The following is a 19,075-nucleotide window of genomic DNA, read 5'->3' as shown; positions in this document are numbered from 1 at the left end:
CCAGAGCTGTCATATAGGCTATGAATGGGGAATGTTTCATCATAAGAACTATGAAAGTACTCTGCTTACCATTTCTTTTAAAACAGATCTCTTTTTAAAAAAAAAAAACTGAACTACAAATATCAGTGCTTTTGAAACAAAAAGGAAAATTATTCATAACAATTAGAACGGCTGCTTTGTCTCTGTCTCGTCAGTGGAAATCGCAAACATAACAAACATTGATATAATTAAGTTTGAAACATTTGCGGAATTTGTACCCATGAGTTTTCCTTTTCTTACACCTAGCTTATGTAAACCGAGCCCTCCTTAGTTCCTTTCTGCTGTTTTCCTATACTCCTGTCTAGGTTCATACTGAAAGGGCTTCATCTCTTTATGCTTCATACATCTACATTGTGTGTAATAGGGGAAGAAATTTTTTAGGTTTGCCAGGCTGGAATTCATCCCCCAGAAGACGTGAAAGACAATAAGATCTAAGCAAAGCTTTAAGTCACGTTCCGCTACTATGTTTATTTGCCTGATAAACACAGAAACTGTATAGTATTTTTTAAGCATGTACATTGACCACTGCATGTCTCTCTTATTTTAGCCACATGCCTACCCCACAACAATTATCATGTTGTGTTTGGTTAAGTTTTGCACTTCTTTCATGAAGAGTTTCAGCAGGCAATCTGCACCAAAAAAAACCACCAAACCCTAAACCACCAAATTTGGGATACAACCCAAAATACATAGCTGTTCTCTGAACACCTAATAGAAGTGTGCAGGCCCTTTCAGGGAAACAAAAAAAAAAGGCAACAATTCTGAGGTCATTTATACAAAAAAAACCCAATCATTCTGCTGATGGAGGAACTCCTCAGAGAAGAGGAATACTTCTTATATTTAGAGGATGAAGCCCCTATATGGATCAAGGACCACAGGTAGTTCAGGATTAAAAATATGAACAGACTAAAGATTGCCTGCCTTGGCAATACTGAGAAGAGAACAGTATTTCTAGCCTCAGCCAAGTAAAGACACTTAAGTACTTGGAAAGAGACCGTTAGGCAGGTCGTAAAACTATACAGAAGATTTTGTCTCCCCAAGCATCTCCCCAAACTTGCTTAAAACTTCTGTTTCTATGTCAGAATAAATAAATTATACCAAAATGCAACAATCTCCTAATCATTCTACTCAAGTTTTTTATTTCTTAATAGCACTGTAAGAGTACAACCAAACTGCCCTCCTGCAATGCACAGCATCGACAGTGATCAACAGCAATGAATTCTAGTTTTGTGCTCACTTCAGGACATCTATTATCTTATATTTTTAATTTAACACACATTAAAAATGATGCTATGTAAAAATGAACCAGTGCCAAGTTTCTTGGGTGAAATGTAAAGCCCACTTTCTAAACTTGACCTTTTGTGCTTAGTTTTTAAGTCTCCATTTTGTTGTGATTGTTTTTTTACCCGAGGAGAGAGTCTTTCCAACTTCCCCTCTCAGGCATGGATGTAAGTGGAATATTTATGTGAAGGATTTCATCTTTTATTTCAAATCAGCTAAGTTTCTTTCAGCATCGTCCACTTAAGAGGTATTATTATTTTGTGCTGGATTCAAGTTTGAGAGTTGGAGCCTATTTACATAGAGACAAAAATGTTCCCTTTTAAAGAACCATGTGTTGGGGTTTGTTTATTATTTGTATTTTCTCCACCTATCTTCCTTTGGCATTACAGTGAGCATCCCTGTTTCAAGATATCAGCTGTCTCATCCATCTTCTTTGTATTCCTCCATTGGAGTGTTCTCTACATATACAAAAGCAAAAATCTGAAATAGAAAAATCCAAAACTGTCTCCAATAGGGGAGCTTAGTAAATGAAGAAAAAAACTCTAGGGGGACAAACATAGGGAGAAACTAACTGCTGCTTTTTACATTTTCTTTCACATAAAACCAAATGGAAGCTAGTTTGCCCTGGGCATTTTTCTTTAGACATTGTGTAGAATACACATTCTTGTCCATTTATATGCATCAGAACTAAATCTGGAAATTGCAATCATGCCAACAAAGAACCAGAGACAGAATCTAACGCCTGTGTTGCTCCTGTGTATGATAATGTGATCTCCATGACTGAAAATTTTCTTCATGTCCTTGCATGGGGTGAAGATGGTATCAATCTGTCTGACTGAGATTAGCAATGTCCATTCAGTTTCCTGCCCGGACATGAGACAGAATGGACTAAAAGATTAGAAAGTACCACAGCCCTCAAAGAACAGATGTCTCTTTTGAAATAATTCCTGGGTTTCTATTAGGAGTTAACCAAATAGTTTCTGCTGCTCCTCAAATTTAAATATAAAACTGTTAAAAACCTTTATCCATTACTCATTACAGAGTTAGCCAGTGACAGAAGCAGAGAACATCATTAGAATTAAATGCATTGCCTGCTTGCAGGAGGAATTCTGTTCTGACAGATACCCACTGGGGCTTCAGAAGAGGCCTTTTTCATCATTTGGGAGACTTTATTTAAGCTATTTTGCTGAAACATCATTGGCTCACCATTCCATAAATTTTGCAAGTTGGAGGAAAACAAACTGTGTGTGCTTTACGTTTTCTACCTCTCCTGTTCACCAAGAACTTCCTAAAAATTTTAAGCATGGACCACTGCTAGATTTCAAAGCGTTTTTGGACCACCTAACACTCACATTATCAGAGTCTTATTAGAAAACATTACAAAGATAACACAGCTCTGAAAAGCAAGTTGGAATATTATACCTTCATCCAGTGTGAAGACTGCAGCTTCTCAATCACTGACAGTCACAGGAAGCCAGAACAGTAGCACAGCAGGAAGGAAGTTTTCAGGTGCATCTCACATTAATGAAGTTCACTGGTGTCTGGGGTTTGTGTGGTGGGGTTTTGGTAGCGGGGGAGGGGCTGCAGGGGTGGCTCCTGTGAGAAGCTGCCAGAAGCTTCCCTGGCTCCAAGTCGGACCCGCCTCTGGCCCAGGCCGAGCCCATCAGTGACGGCGGCAGCACCTCTGGGATGTAACAGATTTAAGAGGGGGAACCCCCAGTGAGTGGGGGGAGCGGGATGTGAGAGGAACCCCTCTGCAGACACCGAGGTCAGTGAGGAAGGAGGGGGGGAGGAGCGCCGGAGGAGGGGATGCCCCTGCAGCCCTGGTGAGACGGCAGGCTGTGTCCCCCAGACCGTGGGGGGGAGCGGAGGCCCCCCAAGATGGCCGTGACTCCGTGGGAAAGCCCGCGCTGGAGTAGGCTGTGACTGAAGATCGGCCTGTGGAAAGGACCCACGCCAGGGAAGTTGGTGAAGGACTGTCTCCCGTGGGAGGGACCCCACGGTGGAGCAGGGGAAGAGTGTGAGGAGTCCTCCTGCCCCTGAGGAGGAAGGAGCGGCAGAGACAAGGTGTGTGGAGCTGACCCCAACCCCCACCCCCTGTTCCCCTGCGCCCCGGGGGGAGGAGGGAGAGAGAACCGGGAGTGGGGCTGAGCCGGGAAGGAGGGAGGGGGGGGAAGGTGTTCTAAGGTTTGGGTTTACTTCTCAGTATCCTTGTTTTGATTTGATTGGTGGTAAATTAAATTGATTTTGTTTCTTCCCTAAGCTGAGCCTGTCTTTTGCCCGTGACCATAAGTGGGGAGTGATCCCTCCCTGTCCTTGTCTCAGCCCACGAGTGTTTCTTTATATTTTCTCATCATCCCACCTGGGCCAGGGGGGAGGAGAGAGTGAGCAGCTTCGTGGTGCTTTGTTACTGGCTGGGTTTAAACCATGACAACTGGATAAGGGAGATTAAAAAAAAAATATCACTTTCCTACCGGCTTCTTACACTAACTCTTAAATGTGACAGAAAGCTCAGCTTTTCCATGCACGTCTCAGATTTTACATTAGTCTCTGTGTTCTTTGGGTTTGTCATCACTCTCCTATGGGCATTTTGACTGAAGTTTATGATTTGTCTAAAGGGCTTTACATGTTTATTTACTGAAGTGGTATATAAATGAACGGAACATCAAAGTGAATGATTAAATATTAAATAAATCAAAAGCACAGTTTCACAAACACTTAAAGTGGAAAAGTACTGCATTTACGAAACCGTCAAATTCATTATTCAATGTTTTTACTTTGCTAATACTGATCTGAGACTCTGCAAGGGCAAGACTATCACTAGACAACATGGAAAGGTAGAACATTGCAAACTGCTTTGTTTTCCCTGCAAGATAGTACAGTCAGGGATAGGTTAAGCTACAGAGGACTATGCCTTTCTTTTCCACAACAACAGGTAGTCAGAGAGGACAGACCTGTGCAAAGCTGTACAGCACGGAGCTTAAACACAGGGAGACCAACTTTTCACCAAAGGCATTCCCAGGGAAGAATACTTCCCCGTGGAGAAACAGGAAAACAAAGAAAAAACTTGTTACCCCAAGAACTTCCCACTGTATGTAAAAACAAGGAAGTAATGATAAATACAGTGATAGAAGAAAAAACAGAGATTACAAAGTTTATAGTTACACAGTCCAAAAAGTCCAGCAGGGATGAAGATAAGAAACTGGTTCAGAAATGTGGGATGAAGAATGCAATAGTCATAGAGAAAAGGGATGACTAATAAGAAAACAAAGTAAAAAAGAACAGAGGTTTTTTTAAAAAAAAGGTAACAAAATTCCAAATTCAAATTCTGATTCCAGTGAGGATTTTTGGACATCATTTAATTCCTATGATTTATGATTTCCTCAGTAGAACTACAGCACTGAGACACTGGGTTTTATATTAATAGACGATGATAAATGCCACTGCAATCAGTAACACTGACTTTCTCTTTCATCAGCTAGTGGTGTGGTGCTGATCAGATGATGAAATCAAGGAGAGTGAATTGGTAAACCAGCTGGAGAAAGCATTTCTAATATGATTTAGAACAACAACAACAACAGAAACAGAGGAGCTTTCTCATTTTGTTTTAGTTCACTTCTGTCTATAACAGTGTGATTTCATTTACGCCTATGAAAAGTGTGTATAAAATCCTTATCTAATACTTATACTAACCATAATTTATCCCCTCTCAAAGGGATAAATTACAGAACAATCCAAATACAGTGGAAATATAAATTTTTTTTTTATGTCCTCCCCTTTATTTTTACAACAGGAAATATACTGCACAAATTACATTAAATCAATATTCTTACTCCTTTCCACTCCATCAGTCAAATAGCAAAATAATCAGAAAAGGGCACCACATCCCACTGTTTGTGATTTGAATTGACTGAATAAGAATTTGACAAGTCTAAAAGGCCAGCAAAGACACACAGAATCTCCCTCATTAGATTTTGCACAACAGTGACTACAGAGAGCTATGAATGCACAGTACTATGAATAATAAAACATCTGTGAATTACATAATGTCACTAAGTACGTTCCAAATGGTATGCATATATTAACCCACAAATACAGGCTGGTACTTATTTAATACAAAATCAGCAAAAAAATAATGGTGTTTCTCAAAGGCCCTGGAAGTCTATTATGCTATCCAAATCTCACATATTAGTCTAAGGAATGTGATGCTATTGTTCCACCACAATAAAAAAGTCACATCAGCAGCTCTTAGTGACAGGTAGTGATATCTTTGGGAAATCCACCAACTTTAATGTAACAGTTTAAGTAAATATAATTTCTTCTTGTGTGTTCAACTGCCTGGAATCTACAAAGAAAAAAACTAATGTGAGGAAGCTTTATGTATATTAAGACTCAGTATTTTCACAACACTTCATATTGCCATTGAAATGCACAGTCAAACTACTAACACCACTCGACAATCAGAAAAGTCCTCCTTTATATCACTGCAGACTGCATACAGCTTGATTGGAACCCTCTGTTTGAGAAGTGCCCCACCACCAACACCACGCTAGTGATAAATTATTTTAGGATTTGCGTGCTTGCTGTGAGCTTTAATAAATGAAGCGCTTCTTTTTCATTGCTGAAGCCAGGCTTTTTTTTAAGCAGCTACAGTAGTCTCTTGGCAGTGTAATACAGAAATGGATCAGTAATTATAAAGGGGAGTCAAAATTATGATTACTCTACTGTGTATTCTTCTTAATGACTAGTTCAGAAACAGGAACATAGACTATTGTTTCAAACACAAGTCTGAAACCCCTAGAGATTTAAATGAATATTCCATTAAAAAAAGTCACCTTTTCCCTGTGTCTATGAAATTACCTACTCTTTCAATTAGTAGAAACACATCACTTAATAAAAATACAAAGTATGTGTTATTAATCTGTTATAGGTTGATACCATTACATAGAAAAGTCTTTAGTAAGGAGTAGCACACTGCTTATCCTCATCTAGTCATACTTAGCATCAGAGAGTTTGCCAGTTTACCAAACTAAGACCTGATCCAAAACCCACTGAAGTCACCGAGACACTATTTTCTTTTACTTTCTTGAGTCAGAAGTAGGCTTTTAAAAAGGTAAACGCTGTTCATTCTTTCACTCTAGCATGCAGCACTCCAAGCCCGTCTCACAACTGCCGCCTCTGATGTAACCTCCATGGTATGTTAGTGTAGAAGAGGTTTATGCAGTACGAGAACTGAGGCTATAGGATTTATGAAATCAACAGATGGCCTCTGACTAAGTGTATTTAAAGGAGATTTTAATTTTTGATGAAAATAATTTGAGATTGTGTATATAACCAAAACTCAGGTATGTATTTGATCTTATCCCAGAAATAATTCAAGGCAGATCATCCAGGTTACCATATGGACTGTATTTCATTCCTCCTATTAAGATAGATTACAGAAGGGCTAAAGCTACTTACGATATTTCAAGCTTACCAGTATTAATTTGAATAAGATAATAGATGAAGGAAGCATGATTGGCAGCCATTCCAGCTACACAAAGTACAAATCTCATCAGCAGAATTTCAATGGATTGTAAAACTGAGTTTCAAAAGATCTAGTGATAATTTGATCTTCCATTTTTTAATATAGTAATACTTCTTCAGGTATCATTATTCACCATATTTTTCCTACAAAAAAAATTGCAATATTTATATTCTGTCCTAAAATAAAACACAGTATTGCAAAGAAGTATTATGAAAATTTGGAAGTGTACACTGAGGTATTAGATATGTGCAACATAAAAAAGTCTGTTGATGTGCAAAAACCATGAAATGCACACGGTGAGTTAGGTATTGGGTGCCAGCCATTGATGTCTATGTCTGGGAACTAGTATTCCAATTGCCTTTTCTTTCCTGGTTATGGCATGTAGGGAAGCAGCCACTGCAGCTTTACAGGCCCTGAGAGACAGACGCACAAGCCAGAGAGATGATACTGATGTCCAGAACCTTCCCACCTGCTGCCTGGCTGAATTCACACTGGTTATTCCAAGATGTAGGTAACCATCTGTACATCTGTCTAGTACTGACTGTGCTGGTTTTGGCTGGGATAGAGTTAATTTTCTTTATCGTAGCTAGTATGGGGCTATGTTTTGGATTTGTGCTGGAAAGAGTGTTGATAATGCAGGGATGTTTTAGCTATTGCTGAGCAGTGCTTACACAGAGGCCAGGCCTTTTCTACTTCTCACCCCACCAGTGATCAGGCTGGGGGGGCACAAGAGGTTGGGAGGGGACACAGCAGGGACAGCTGACCCCAACTGACCCAAGGGATGTTCCAGACCATATGATGTCATGCTCTGCATATAAAGCCAGGGGAAGAAGAAGAAAGGGGGAGGACGTTCAGAGTGATGGCATTTGTCTTCCCAAGTAACTGTTACACGTGATGGAGCCCTGCTTTCCTAGAGATGGCCAAACACCTGCCTGCCAATGGGAAGTGCTGAATGAATTCCTTGGTTTGCTTTGCTTGCGCGCACGGCGTTTGCTTTGCTTGCGCGCACAGCTTTTGCTTTACTTATTAAACTGTCTTTATCTCAACCCATGAGTTTTCTCACTTTTACTCTTCTGATTCTCTTACTCATCCCACTGAGGGGGGAGGTGAGCTAGCAGCTGTGTGGTGCTCTGTTGCCAGCTGGGGTTAAACCACAACACTGATATTTAAGGGTCATATTTTTTAAGGAGTTAATCACTGGAGTAAGTTATAGTGAACATTTTTGAAAATTCCACCCTATTTCCTACATGCACTATAATAGCTATTGTAATTCTCTCTGGGTTCAGTTCAACATGGCCAGAATATCAGAGATTCAGCAGAGTCAGTACCTAGTGCATTATAAGAGAATTTTTTTATTATATCTCCAATAAATTAGACAAGAATAAAATGGTTACATTTTAAGGACAATTCTCTGCTTTTTTTTTCATCACAGTAATGGGAAAAGAATCAGTATTCTGAAAATGGCAAAGCTGAAATTATGACACCAGAGCTCAAGTTTCTGATCTTTTAACTTCAACATACAAAAGCACTGCACATGTGCAGATGAAGAGTGTTCTAAAACTTGGTAATATTAGGGCATAAATCAGCAAATTCCCATTTAAACTCACAAATCATGAATAGTATTTACTTAAGCAATCCTCATCATACCCTGTAATGTAAGATGTTTTATATCTATTTAATACACCAGACAATCAAGGCACAGAAATCTAAGGTGACCTCTTTGTTTTATATCTATTTAATACACCAGACAGTTAAGGCACAGAAAGCTAAGGTGACTTCTTTCACCCCACAAATGCAGGCCAGTGTCATCAGCAAGAATGCAATGCAAGATCCCCAATTCTCATTTCCCAGTTCTATGTAGTAAACCACATTGTTACAGATTATTCATGTGAAATGAACGTAGCTCACACCATAAATGCAACCTTTACTGAGATAGGAAATAGGACAGAAATATGTCCTGTAGTATGCATGTATTATATATATGTAGAAATCTAAAAAAGGTTATCAAGGGAATCCTGGAAAGTTAATAGATGAAATGGCATTCAAAAATCTTCCATCTTCTTTTAAGCCTTGCTAATGCATCATCTTCTTGCATCACTTACAGTAATGAATTCCATAAAGCAGAGGTCCTGACATTACTGTCTGACCTCCCATAGTTGTAAACACTATTTTTGGAAAGCTCTTTTTACCTTGGAATGTATTGCAATAAGCCACAAACTCACAAACAAATTAATATAAAAATCACCCTAACAGAATGTATAAAAACGGTACATATTTGTCAAAAGTCATCCTACTAGAAATAACTTTTTGAGTGAAATCAAAATCTGTCTGGTGCTGCTCAGTGACAGTTCTAATTTCAGTAAGAATGATTCGAAGCAAAGTGCAGAAGCCTGCATGGAAGTGCTCCACAACACAATACAAAATGAAACTGTGTTGTATTTAAAATCTAATGCTATATTTAGAAACTAAATTTACTTTTTAAACAGGAGATTAAAATTTAAAATATAATTTATTAGTATCGTACTTATGTTTTTACCATTTCATTATTTCAATATTAATGCCAGAAATTGACACCATCAACATTAGAAAAATAAAGGAAAACTAGAGACTGCTCCAAGTGAGTTTATTGGTTTGGGCTCCCTGCATACACTCCAAGTTCTTTGGGAATGCTCTGATGTCTATATGTAATACAGGCACAAGCTTTGCTCAAGAGCTATGGTCAGATTCATAAAAATATTCAAACAGATCATCTCTGAAAGACATCAAACTGAACTCTACAGGCAGCAAGTAGTTATCAACTCTTTATCACTGCAAGATGCTCAGACCAACTTCTCATACTTTTAAGCATCTGAAACACAAGGTGAGCATGGCATGACGTCACGACATGACATGAATTTTACAGACATATGTAACTGTACTATTTGCATTCTCCTTTCACTATCCTCTCTACACTACAAACTCTTCACCATGCATAGGAAACACCTGACTAATTGCACCAGGAAATCTACCCTTTTTATTCCACAATGCTGCCTATAGCTGCTTCTTTCAGACTCCCCGCGGCTTTAATTCACAACTTGCTAATGCCCTCCACGGGGAGCATTTCAAAATGAGCGATGGAAGTAGGATGAAGGCTAACAAGAAAAACACTGAGTCTCCCACAGCTTGTCTAGTTTCTTCTTTATAATGCAGGCTTCTCAGGATAAAGCTTACGTATAGCTGTATCACTGCCAGCACTGAGTATATAATCAATGGTTTCACAATACTATTGAATTAGTTACTTCCATACTATGTCTTTGGTCCAATTTGTTGGAAGTCTTTACCCATTAACAACATCAATACTTTCACACTTCATATTCATGAAATACTCGAATAAAAGCAAATATGTTACCTATATTTGAAACCAACATAAAATGAAAAGTTTCATTTGCTTCCCTAATATGATATTTTAGGAAAAAAGGTAACCTATAAAATACTTCTTTTTCTTAAATGTGGCATGGTTAAATTTAAAGCATTCTTTGACAAAAGTGCACTAAGTATATATACAGAACTGTTGCATATACATGATGAAAATTAATATCTGTTTCAAACAATTTGGCCAGGAGGCAGTTTACAGATGTTAAGCAGAAAAGGATTTGCTCTGAAAACCAGTTCTCCCAACTTCAGTGAAACAGAGGACATTAAAGTATTTCTACAATATCATACTACTCTTTACAGACATTTCTATGGATCTCATCACCATACCTTATAAACAGTTCACAAAACAAAATCAATCAAACAATTTTCTCTGATTGAGATAATGAAAATGTATTCTCTGTTTTCATAGGTGTAGCCCCAAAGAGATGGGTACTAGTGGCAGACCTAGGAATGAAGACTGAATCTCCTGGTTTCTAGCCCTGCAACAGCTAATACAAGCCTAGCTTTCTGCCCCTCTGTAGAAATGGCATTGTGAGGTTAGTAAAGTCAAATACGTGAACTATCTATCTTCTATAGTTTGCTAAACCAAATCAAGTGAGATGAGACATTTCTACTTAAACATGTTCCATGTTAACTGACATTAAACTTAAATGCAGAAAAGTTTTGAGCTTGAACACATTTAAAGTTCCTCTGAGATCAAGTCTCTCTGTAGTCTCAGGGAGAGAGACACCAGAAAGGGTTTCATCCTAAATATTAGAAAACCAACTCAGGCTGACATGAATGGGTGCACAGAGATGCCTACCTCTCACCATAAAATCTCTCAATTGTGAAACTATACAGCTAGCTTAGATGAGAAACCAAGCTTAACAATAACCATAACCCCCCTGTTAAAACCACATGTATGTAACTGGTTACATGCTAACTCCCTTCTTAGAGGTGGAAGCTGAGACTGGGGCAAGTCAGGCTACAGTTATCTTTACTCCGCATATACTTCTACCATTCTCACAATACAGGGATGGATAACAGAGGTAAATCATCATTCTTCTAGCAGGAAAAAAGAAAAGCAGATGGGCATTTATGATGTAGAACTGTGCCCACACAGTCTTCTGAGTTATTTAGTCTATATACCACTCTTTTGCTCATATTTGCTAAAATAAAATTGCTCTGAACAGTATTCAAGAAGTTCAGAATTCCCAGAAACAATTGTCTGTGAACAGTTTCACAGTTTAAAGAAAGGTCATTTTGTGTCAAAAGCCGATTTAAAGTCCTGCTACTTCCCTGAATAGGAACTCTGCAAAATATAACATAAACAGATAATTAAGCCTGATAAGATAGGCTACAGAGCATAATTAGGTTTACTGAAATCCTTCAGAGCATTTTTCTCTGTCATATTTCTCAAAGATAATATATAAATACAATATTAGTATGTGTAAATAATAAATAATAGAAATCTTTTGGAAACTGGCTTGGTTGGCACTTGCTATTCAAAATGGTGTTATGGGGCTAAACGGAGGCTGTTTAAATGTGAAAAGTAATATGATTTGGAGGAAGATTAATTTTAAACTAGATTTGAAAACGTTAATGCCTTCCTTGAATTCCACCACTGAAGACTACTGAGGGCTGTTGCAACTGTCAGGGGACATAATGAACTTTTTTTTTCCCATTAGCATCATAACTCCCTTAGAAAGGGCAACAAACTGGTTTCCTGTAATAGATAGCTCTGATGCCATTTCTAGGAACTACAGATCAAAGGAGAACTCACTGCTGAAAGAGTAATCTACCAGGGTATGATGAAGAATAGTAATTTGATTGTGGTTTCTTGATATTTTCAGACACATTCTAACTAAAACAAATAGCTTAATTTTAAATAGTGAAACTGTGTAGGCATGTTCATGGTGTTAGAAAGGGTTAAGACATTCATCACATGACATTTTTAATGTAGATTCTTATAAAATATTGAGAACAGTATAGAAGCTAGAACAGAATTTCACATAATTATAGTTTTCCCTAAATGTAATGTCAAAAGTCAAATATAATATCTGCAAGCACAGTAAGTTATTTTTTTCCCCAAAGCAGAGGGAGATAATCTTGAGTTTGTAAGTATGCATAACAAGTAGACATTGGAAATTTAAATGTAGCCACTGCATTTGAGAGTACAAAGCTATCTTTTACTAGCTCAGCAAAATTCAGTCAACTTAATGCCTCTCAAACAGTAAAATGAGTAAGGGGTTAAAGTATGGATTATCACCCCAGACTTTTTAAATGGTAAGTAGGTAAATCCAAGTGTCTGTGCTTATGGGCCTAAATTAAGCTTGCAGGAAGGTTTTTAATAACCCTGAGAAATCTCGAGTGAAGATTTTAAACTGTTTAATGAACCTTTACAAAAACAATTTATTTAAATTAAATTATATTGTTCACCCTGAGACTGAAATGTAGTCTAGATGGCAGAAGTTTGCTTAGTTTAATCCTTTAGTTTAGGTTTGATGGAAAGGTTAGCAAGTTGAGTACTACTGAGAAAACCATATCTACTTCTTCTATATTTAAATTTATGATTGGTATCAGTGAGAGTGCCTCTACAAACTGTGACAGTACACAGTTCCCAGAAGTACAACCATTAAGAAGAGAAAGGAGATCTTGTGCCACACAGCTCCATTTCCCACTGGTTGCCACTTCCTGTATTATTCCTACTAATAATTTATCTAACTTGTGTTTTAACTAGCTAAAGGAATTGCATATCACAACTTCCCTGACAATTCGTTACTGACATATCTTGTTCTTTAGTAGTCTTGTATAAAACAGACATGAAAATAAAGTGATATGAAAAGAAGAGTTCTCTTACTTATACAAGCAGTCTCACTGGTTTTATTTGTCCTGTTCATATCAGTAAGGCAAGTCAGACTTGGCTTTAAAGGCTGTAACTTAAGCTCATAAAAGGTAGGAAAATGAGAGGCATATGGATATACTTTTTTTTCTCATCCATGTGGGACAATGGCAAACAAAGTAGAATGTCACTTGTCACAAACAGGCTTTAACTCCCTCATTCTGACAGAAAAAAAGACATTGCCCAACAATGAAGAAGCCATAGGAGGCAAGGAGGAAAGAAACAGTTGAAAGAAGCTGTATCACCACTTGTAATTCTGGAACTCCCAGTGTCTTGCAAGTTGATGTCACACAAGAAAAAATCCTTCATTTGGTCTCCCACTGTTTTGCTGACCTTTCCCCATGGGTGTTGTAGCAGGAGGCAATATAAAAGTGCTTTTATTCCATACAAATCGCTTGGCTGCTAAACTCTGCGAAATCTGAAAATTACAGTAGTTGCACAATATTTTTCAAGGATCCTGTCTTGGTAATTGCTTCTGACCAGAAAATTAAATAGCGAAGAATGAAATTACAATGAACACAGAAGACACAATTTTGATTTCATTCCCAGTTGCAGAATAATTTTATTGAAGTATAGAGTTGCTGTATCTGAAATAAGAATCTGACCAGAGGTCCTTAACATTTCTTTTTACACTTTCCAGGTTAAACTTTTTTTTTCTTACTAAGATAATGTCTATATTCAGAAAAAGGCTGAAAATTTCACAAATATATTCACATACTCAAGGCATTTATTTCTGCAAAATGTTACATGTTAAATATTTTTTCTCATCTTTACATAAGCTTTGCAACTGCTCTGAACTCATGAAATATGGTCAATGGATTGCAGGTATTTCATATGCCATTTCTAACCATCTATTGAATTAAAGGGAAGGTCTAGAAAATGCAAAAGAAACAATCTGTATGCTGATTTTTCTGACAAAGCTGTTGGTACTAATTTTTATAGGTTCTTTGATATTCCTAAACAATGCATCCCAATTGAGGACAAAGCTTTTCTTGATCTATTTTGCACCTTTTTCCTTCTCATTCCTGTATGTCTTAACTTTAATTTCCTTTCTCTCTGTATTTTATTAATTTCAATAGGGGTTTTTTTATGCAGAATTACTAAAGGTCTCAATGTGTTCTCCTTTCAATGAGTTCCAGACTAGCAATCAAGGTTAAATAAACAAAGTACATGTAGAAAACCTGAATCAATTAAAAAATGAAAGGATTGATTTTTTTATTTTAATTTTGCTCATTGATTTTGTTCACAGAGAACAAAATCAATATAGCAGCAGTATACAGACTTTGAAGTTTGATAATATATCTCAGTACAATAAAGAGGTCGAAGCCCCTACTGTATCATAAATTCCTCCACTTGGAACTAATTACTACAAGTGGAAAAAAGTGGCAGACTACCAGTTTCGAAGGCATAAACACAAAGGGTGAGCTAATTCAGACATAAATGCATAACAATCAGGAGAGAAAAAGTGTTTTTCAGCATTGTTGTTCATAATAGAGTTTCCTCGCACAGTTATACCAACTCTACATCAGAATCTTGAATGGGCTGAAGTTATGCTTTATTCATAAGAAAAAGATCTTGTTGAAAAATTATTAATACTTAAAATATCCCCTTTTGTTATTCTTTATGATGAAGATGAAGGATATGAATCAATAAATTATTTAGGAGAAAATATTCAGCCTTTCCTTTCTTTAAATCATAAGCTGATATACTATATAGTGTAATATCCTAATATATATATAAAATAAATATAAAAATTGATATATGTATATATAAAATTGGAGTTGGCACTATAGTCTTTGTCTTTATATGATGTATATAGCTTAATAGTGACTGCAGAGTCAAAGGTTTTTCCTACCTGTGGTTTTGATATTGGCAATTCTACAATCCTTGGGACAATTATTCTAGTCTACAGTGCTCTAGCCAAGTGAATTAACTCGTGTTTAACAACCAAACTGTATGTGTATACATATAAGTGACTGTTGATTTCCCTATTCGCTGGTAGAGTCATTTAGCATGTTTTGATTTCTTCTCTGTATCTACCTCAATTGCCTTGTAGAGACATTTTTCTCAGCAAAATCTGAAGGACCCAAGATGGCTTCCCCTAATTCCTCTCCCCCACTCCATCTCATGTCCCCAGGTAGTACAGAGATTTTCAAATACTGAGACTATATCTGGATTTCCAGAAATTCTGTCCTGAGGTATAAATTTTTTTCTTTGTTTCTCTAGCACATCATCAGGGTTGTTCATTTTAGTTCAGCAAGCCACAAATACTTCCTTGATTCAAATACTGAAAATTCAATCTTATTCACACTCATCTCCCAGTTACTAATTGAAGCAATCATCTAATCAAATTTCAGTCCTTTCAAAGATGGAATAAAGCAGAAAACGGTGATTTTTTTCATCCTATTCATACTCCTAAATTAGATGGTATTTGATCCTGTTCTTCCACTTAAGATCATTTCTGCTTACCAAACCTTTCTCACATACCATTTGTTTTTCTGGTTTGGATTCTTGACTCTGTTTAATATCTCTCCAAATGCATCCAAAATGTAATCTGAATCTCTTGTTTTCAGGGTTTTTTAAAACTATTTACCATGGGTTTGGTTTGGTTTTTTGTTTTTTTTTAATAGCTTTGCTTTCAAGGTCCTTAGTTCTGCAGTAACCCTGCCCCCTGGGAATCAATTTCTTAACATGAGAGTAAAGAGTTTTCATGTGTTTTGTGATCCAACATCCCTTAGAGTTGGAGTTTCATTTCATAATTAATTCACTTACGAGCACATACATTCATTTTACATGATTCCTCAATGTGGCCAGGGTGCTGCGTAGTCTGCACTGTATCCACCTACAAAAAATACAAAAATAAATGTCTGCTTACCGGGATGTGAGTAGGGTTTGGCTAACCTAATCCTGTATCACGGATCTTATAAGTGAGCAAAAAGATTCCTCTTCTCTCCCTTAGGTCCAAACACACTCCACAAAATAACTACTTGGCAGTGAAAACAGTTAGAATAGTGGTACATTTTGTTTAAGAAAAAGGAGGAATTAGTGAACTATGTGCAGGAACAGGATGGTTTTAAATCATAAAGAAATTGTAGTGATTTATATGTTCTTCCTTTTTTACCTATAGTTACTGCAGAGAGAGTGGAAAATAATATAAATGTTTCAGGTATCAGTGACAAGTATAACTTTTCTCCATGAAGTGAAGGGATAAATAGTGCAGTAAGTAGCTAATAATATCAGATAGTTGAAAGAAGCAAAGAATAGGAATTTTATAAGAAAATGAACAGGCAACTATTCTTCCCCCTCATCCACCTCATCCCCCCACCAAAAAAAAAAGGGAGTGAGCGAGCCAGATTTGGAGGGCAACATAAAATATACAATGACAATTCTGTGAACATCTAAGTTATTCAAAATGCCAGGTATCAACTATTATGCTACAAGGTGGACATAAACAAAATGGAGAATTAGTGGAAAAAGTGCTTCCTTTGAATCACTTTGATCAATACATTTATGAAGGAAATGAGACACTAAAGAGACATGCACATCTACTGATAAACAGTGAAGGTTTCTGTCCAATATATTCTTCAAAAACAGCTCTTAAAATATCACTCAGAAACGGGTCATCTACACAAAAAAAACATTAACCCATTATGTGTTGGTTACATAATATGTTTGGTTGGCATTCACCAGTGTCCTTTCAGTTTTTCCAGTATTTTTGTATTATTAATAATTTATATTTATTTTACATCACTCACTACTAAGTCCTTATTTTCCAACATTTTAATGAATCACTTCTTCTAATCTATCACACATACGCAATGTTAAAAGCAAATTACACAAGCATAGGATAGCAATGTCAAGCATCTCTACAAAGCAGCTTTTGCTCTATGAACATAATCCATAAAAGACTCCCAAATGTCCTCAAATAAGTAACGTCTGTTCCTCAATCTAAATATGATCTTCTTATAGGAAGCCATCTGGGACAAGCAAGCAAAACATTCTGCTTTGGTTGCAGAAGAAATATATTTATGCCTCAGTAAAATTCTTCATCATCATCAATCCAATTATGAGCAAATCTCTTTGTTCAGTTTCCACTGTCTTAGCTTGATTAAATGGCAAAAATGCTAAACTGGCCAAAAAAGTTTTATAGAAATAGAGGTAATGCATCTATGTATCTATCTATCTGTCTTGATCGATCTCGATCTCTACCTGTCATTTAAGTACATTGAGTACCTCAAAGCTGCTAACTTCAACAGTTACTCAAATTCGTATAAAAAATAAATTTCACTAACTTTAAGGAGAATGCATTCACTGGAATAGTAGACCTGTCCAGTATGCAATCAACAGAGATCTGCTAACATGTAAATATCTTTCTCCAAGGTACAAACACAATTGTCAGCATTCAGTGCTTTCATAAGATATTTCTGAGGTCAAAAAGGTTCATAAATGTAACAGATCTTTTCTATAATTAGAGCTCTCTTCTATGACAGATACTCATTCTATTTTTTCAGTTAACAAATCAAATCATAAATCAATGCAAGAGAAAAGCTAAAACAAGCAAACCCAATTATGTGACACATACTAGACAGTGTTGAATCTTTTTATCAAAAATGCAATATATTATATCCTCACAAATTCAAATAATCATGGCTGTCTCAGTGTGTGTCTATATTACCTGCTGACACAGTATAAAAAGGGAAGGATGACAGTGCAATTTGTTGTGCCTCTCTACATTGCATCTTAACAAGCAACAAAGTTTGTACCACTTGCCAATCTTAGGCATACACTATGCAGGCATAGAGAGCAAACTGACAGAGGACTTTGCATCTGCAGTGTAAGTGCTATGCACCACATGCCACCCTGAAGACAATGCTGGAAGGAAGACAATGCTTCAAAAGGATCAGTGGTGTGCTAAAATATGTACAGCAGGACTCCAAATACAGACTCAAGTCAAATTCACACCCAGAGAAACCCTTCCTGTACTCTGTATCATTAATGCAGATGCATCCATACGTAATGATTGATGGGAAAAATTAGAAAATCATCTTTTCTCCTTCTCTAAATTTCTGTGAAATGAGCTGCTGTTCTCCTCATTTTTCTACGGCAGTTGAAGAATCTTGCTAATCTCCAGGAAACTGTTATTACTGTCTTGTTCCTCCTCCCATTTCCCAGCATGAAAATGCACATACACCAAAGAGTTAAATGAAGAATTGAGAGTCACTACCTCAGCTTTCATGATCAAGATGCTTGCAGTTCTCCACTAAGCCAGTCCATAATATTGAAATACAGGCCTGGAAGTTTCTAATTCAATACTGAGTCCACTTTCTGTTTATCATAGGTATAATCTCACATATTTCCTTTGGTAGGTTACAATTTTCTTGCATGAATATTTCAGTGGGAAATCTGTTCCAGAATTTCAATGCTGCAGTATATAAAAATTATTGTAATAACAACCCCAAATTTATTCATGGGTATTTATATCTGTTTCTTCTTTTTCCTTAATTTACATATTCATTGACATTGGGAAGTGAACTTTTAGTATTAGTGATATATATTTGCTATTATATATAATTATTTTTCATTAAATAAGTGATAAGCCACACTTTGACAGAGTATAGATGATCACAGCCACAATATATTGCTACAAACTCAGAATGATTAACTTCTGCAAGAACCTTTTTATTGTTGATTTTTGCCATTCACGTCACTTTATTTTTACCACTAAATCTGTGTCTGTAAATATGTTATGATTGCAGTATATATTATATATTGATCTCATTGACATGTGTGGATTACTAAAAGTTTGAGACATTACAAGTTTCTGTAGCATTCAACGTGTCTTAAATGGAACTGAGAGGCACAACATGCTCATTTTTGCCCACTACAGTAAATGCCAGATAAAAATATATCTCCATAGATTTCCTGTTACATTT

General features: G+C 36.7%; 1 protein-coding gene across 3 annotated transcripts in view; it reads right to left on the bottom strand.

The window, feature by feature from the left end:
* PCDH7 (protocadherin 7) overlaps positions 1–19,075 on the bottom strand; it is a 299,957-nt gene that overhangs the window by 227,296 nt on the left and 53,586 nt on the right. The window contains exon 2 of one of the 3 annotated variants that reach the window (XM_075024233.1): positions 13,692–15,984. The exons of the other annotated variants lie outside the window; for them this stretch is intronic. Within the exon in view, the coding sequence (XP_074880334.1) occupies positions 15,907–15,984 (78 nt within the window). The 3' untranslated portion in view covers positions 13,692–15,906. Of the gene's footprint in view, positions 1–13,691; positions 15,985–19,075 lie in introns of those variants that run through there. 3 annotated transcript variants of the gene reach the window in all.

The sequence above is a fragment of the Buteo buteo genome, chromosome 1 (genome assembly GCF_964188355.1).
Source record: "Buteo buteo chromosome 1, bButBut1.hap1.1, whole genome shotgun sequence".
NCBI classification, from domain to species: Eukaryota; Metazoa; Chordata; class Aves; order Accipitriformes; family Accipitridae; genus Buteo; species Buteo buteo.
The sequence above is the reverse complement of the archived record's forward strand: the minus strand, read 5'-3'. Positions and strand labels throughout refer to the sequence as shown.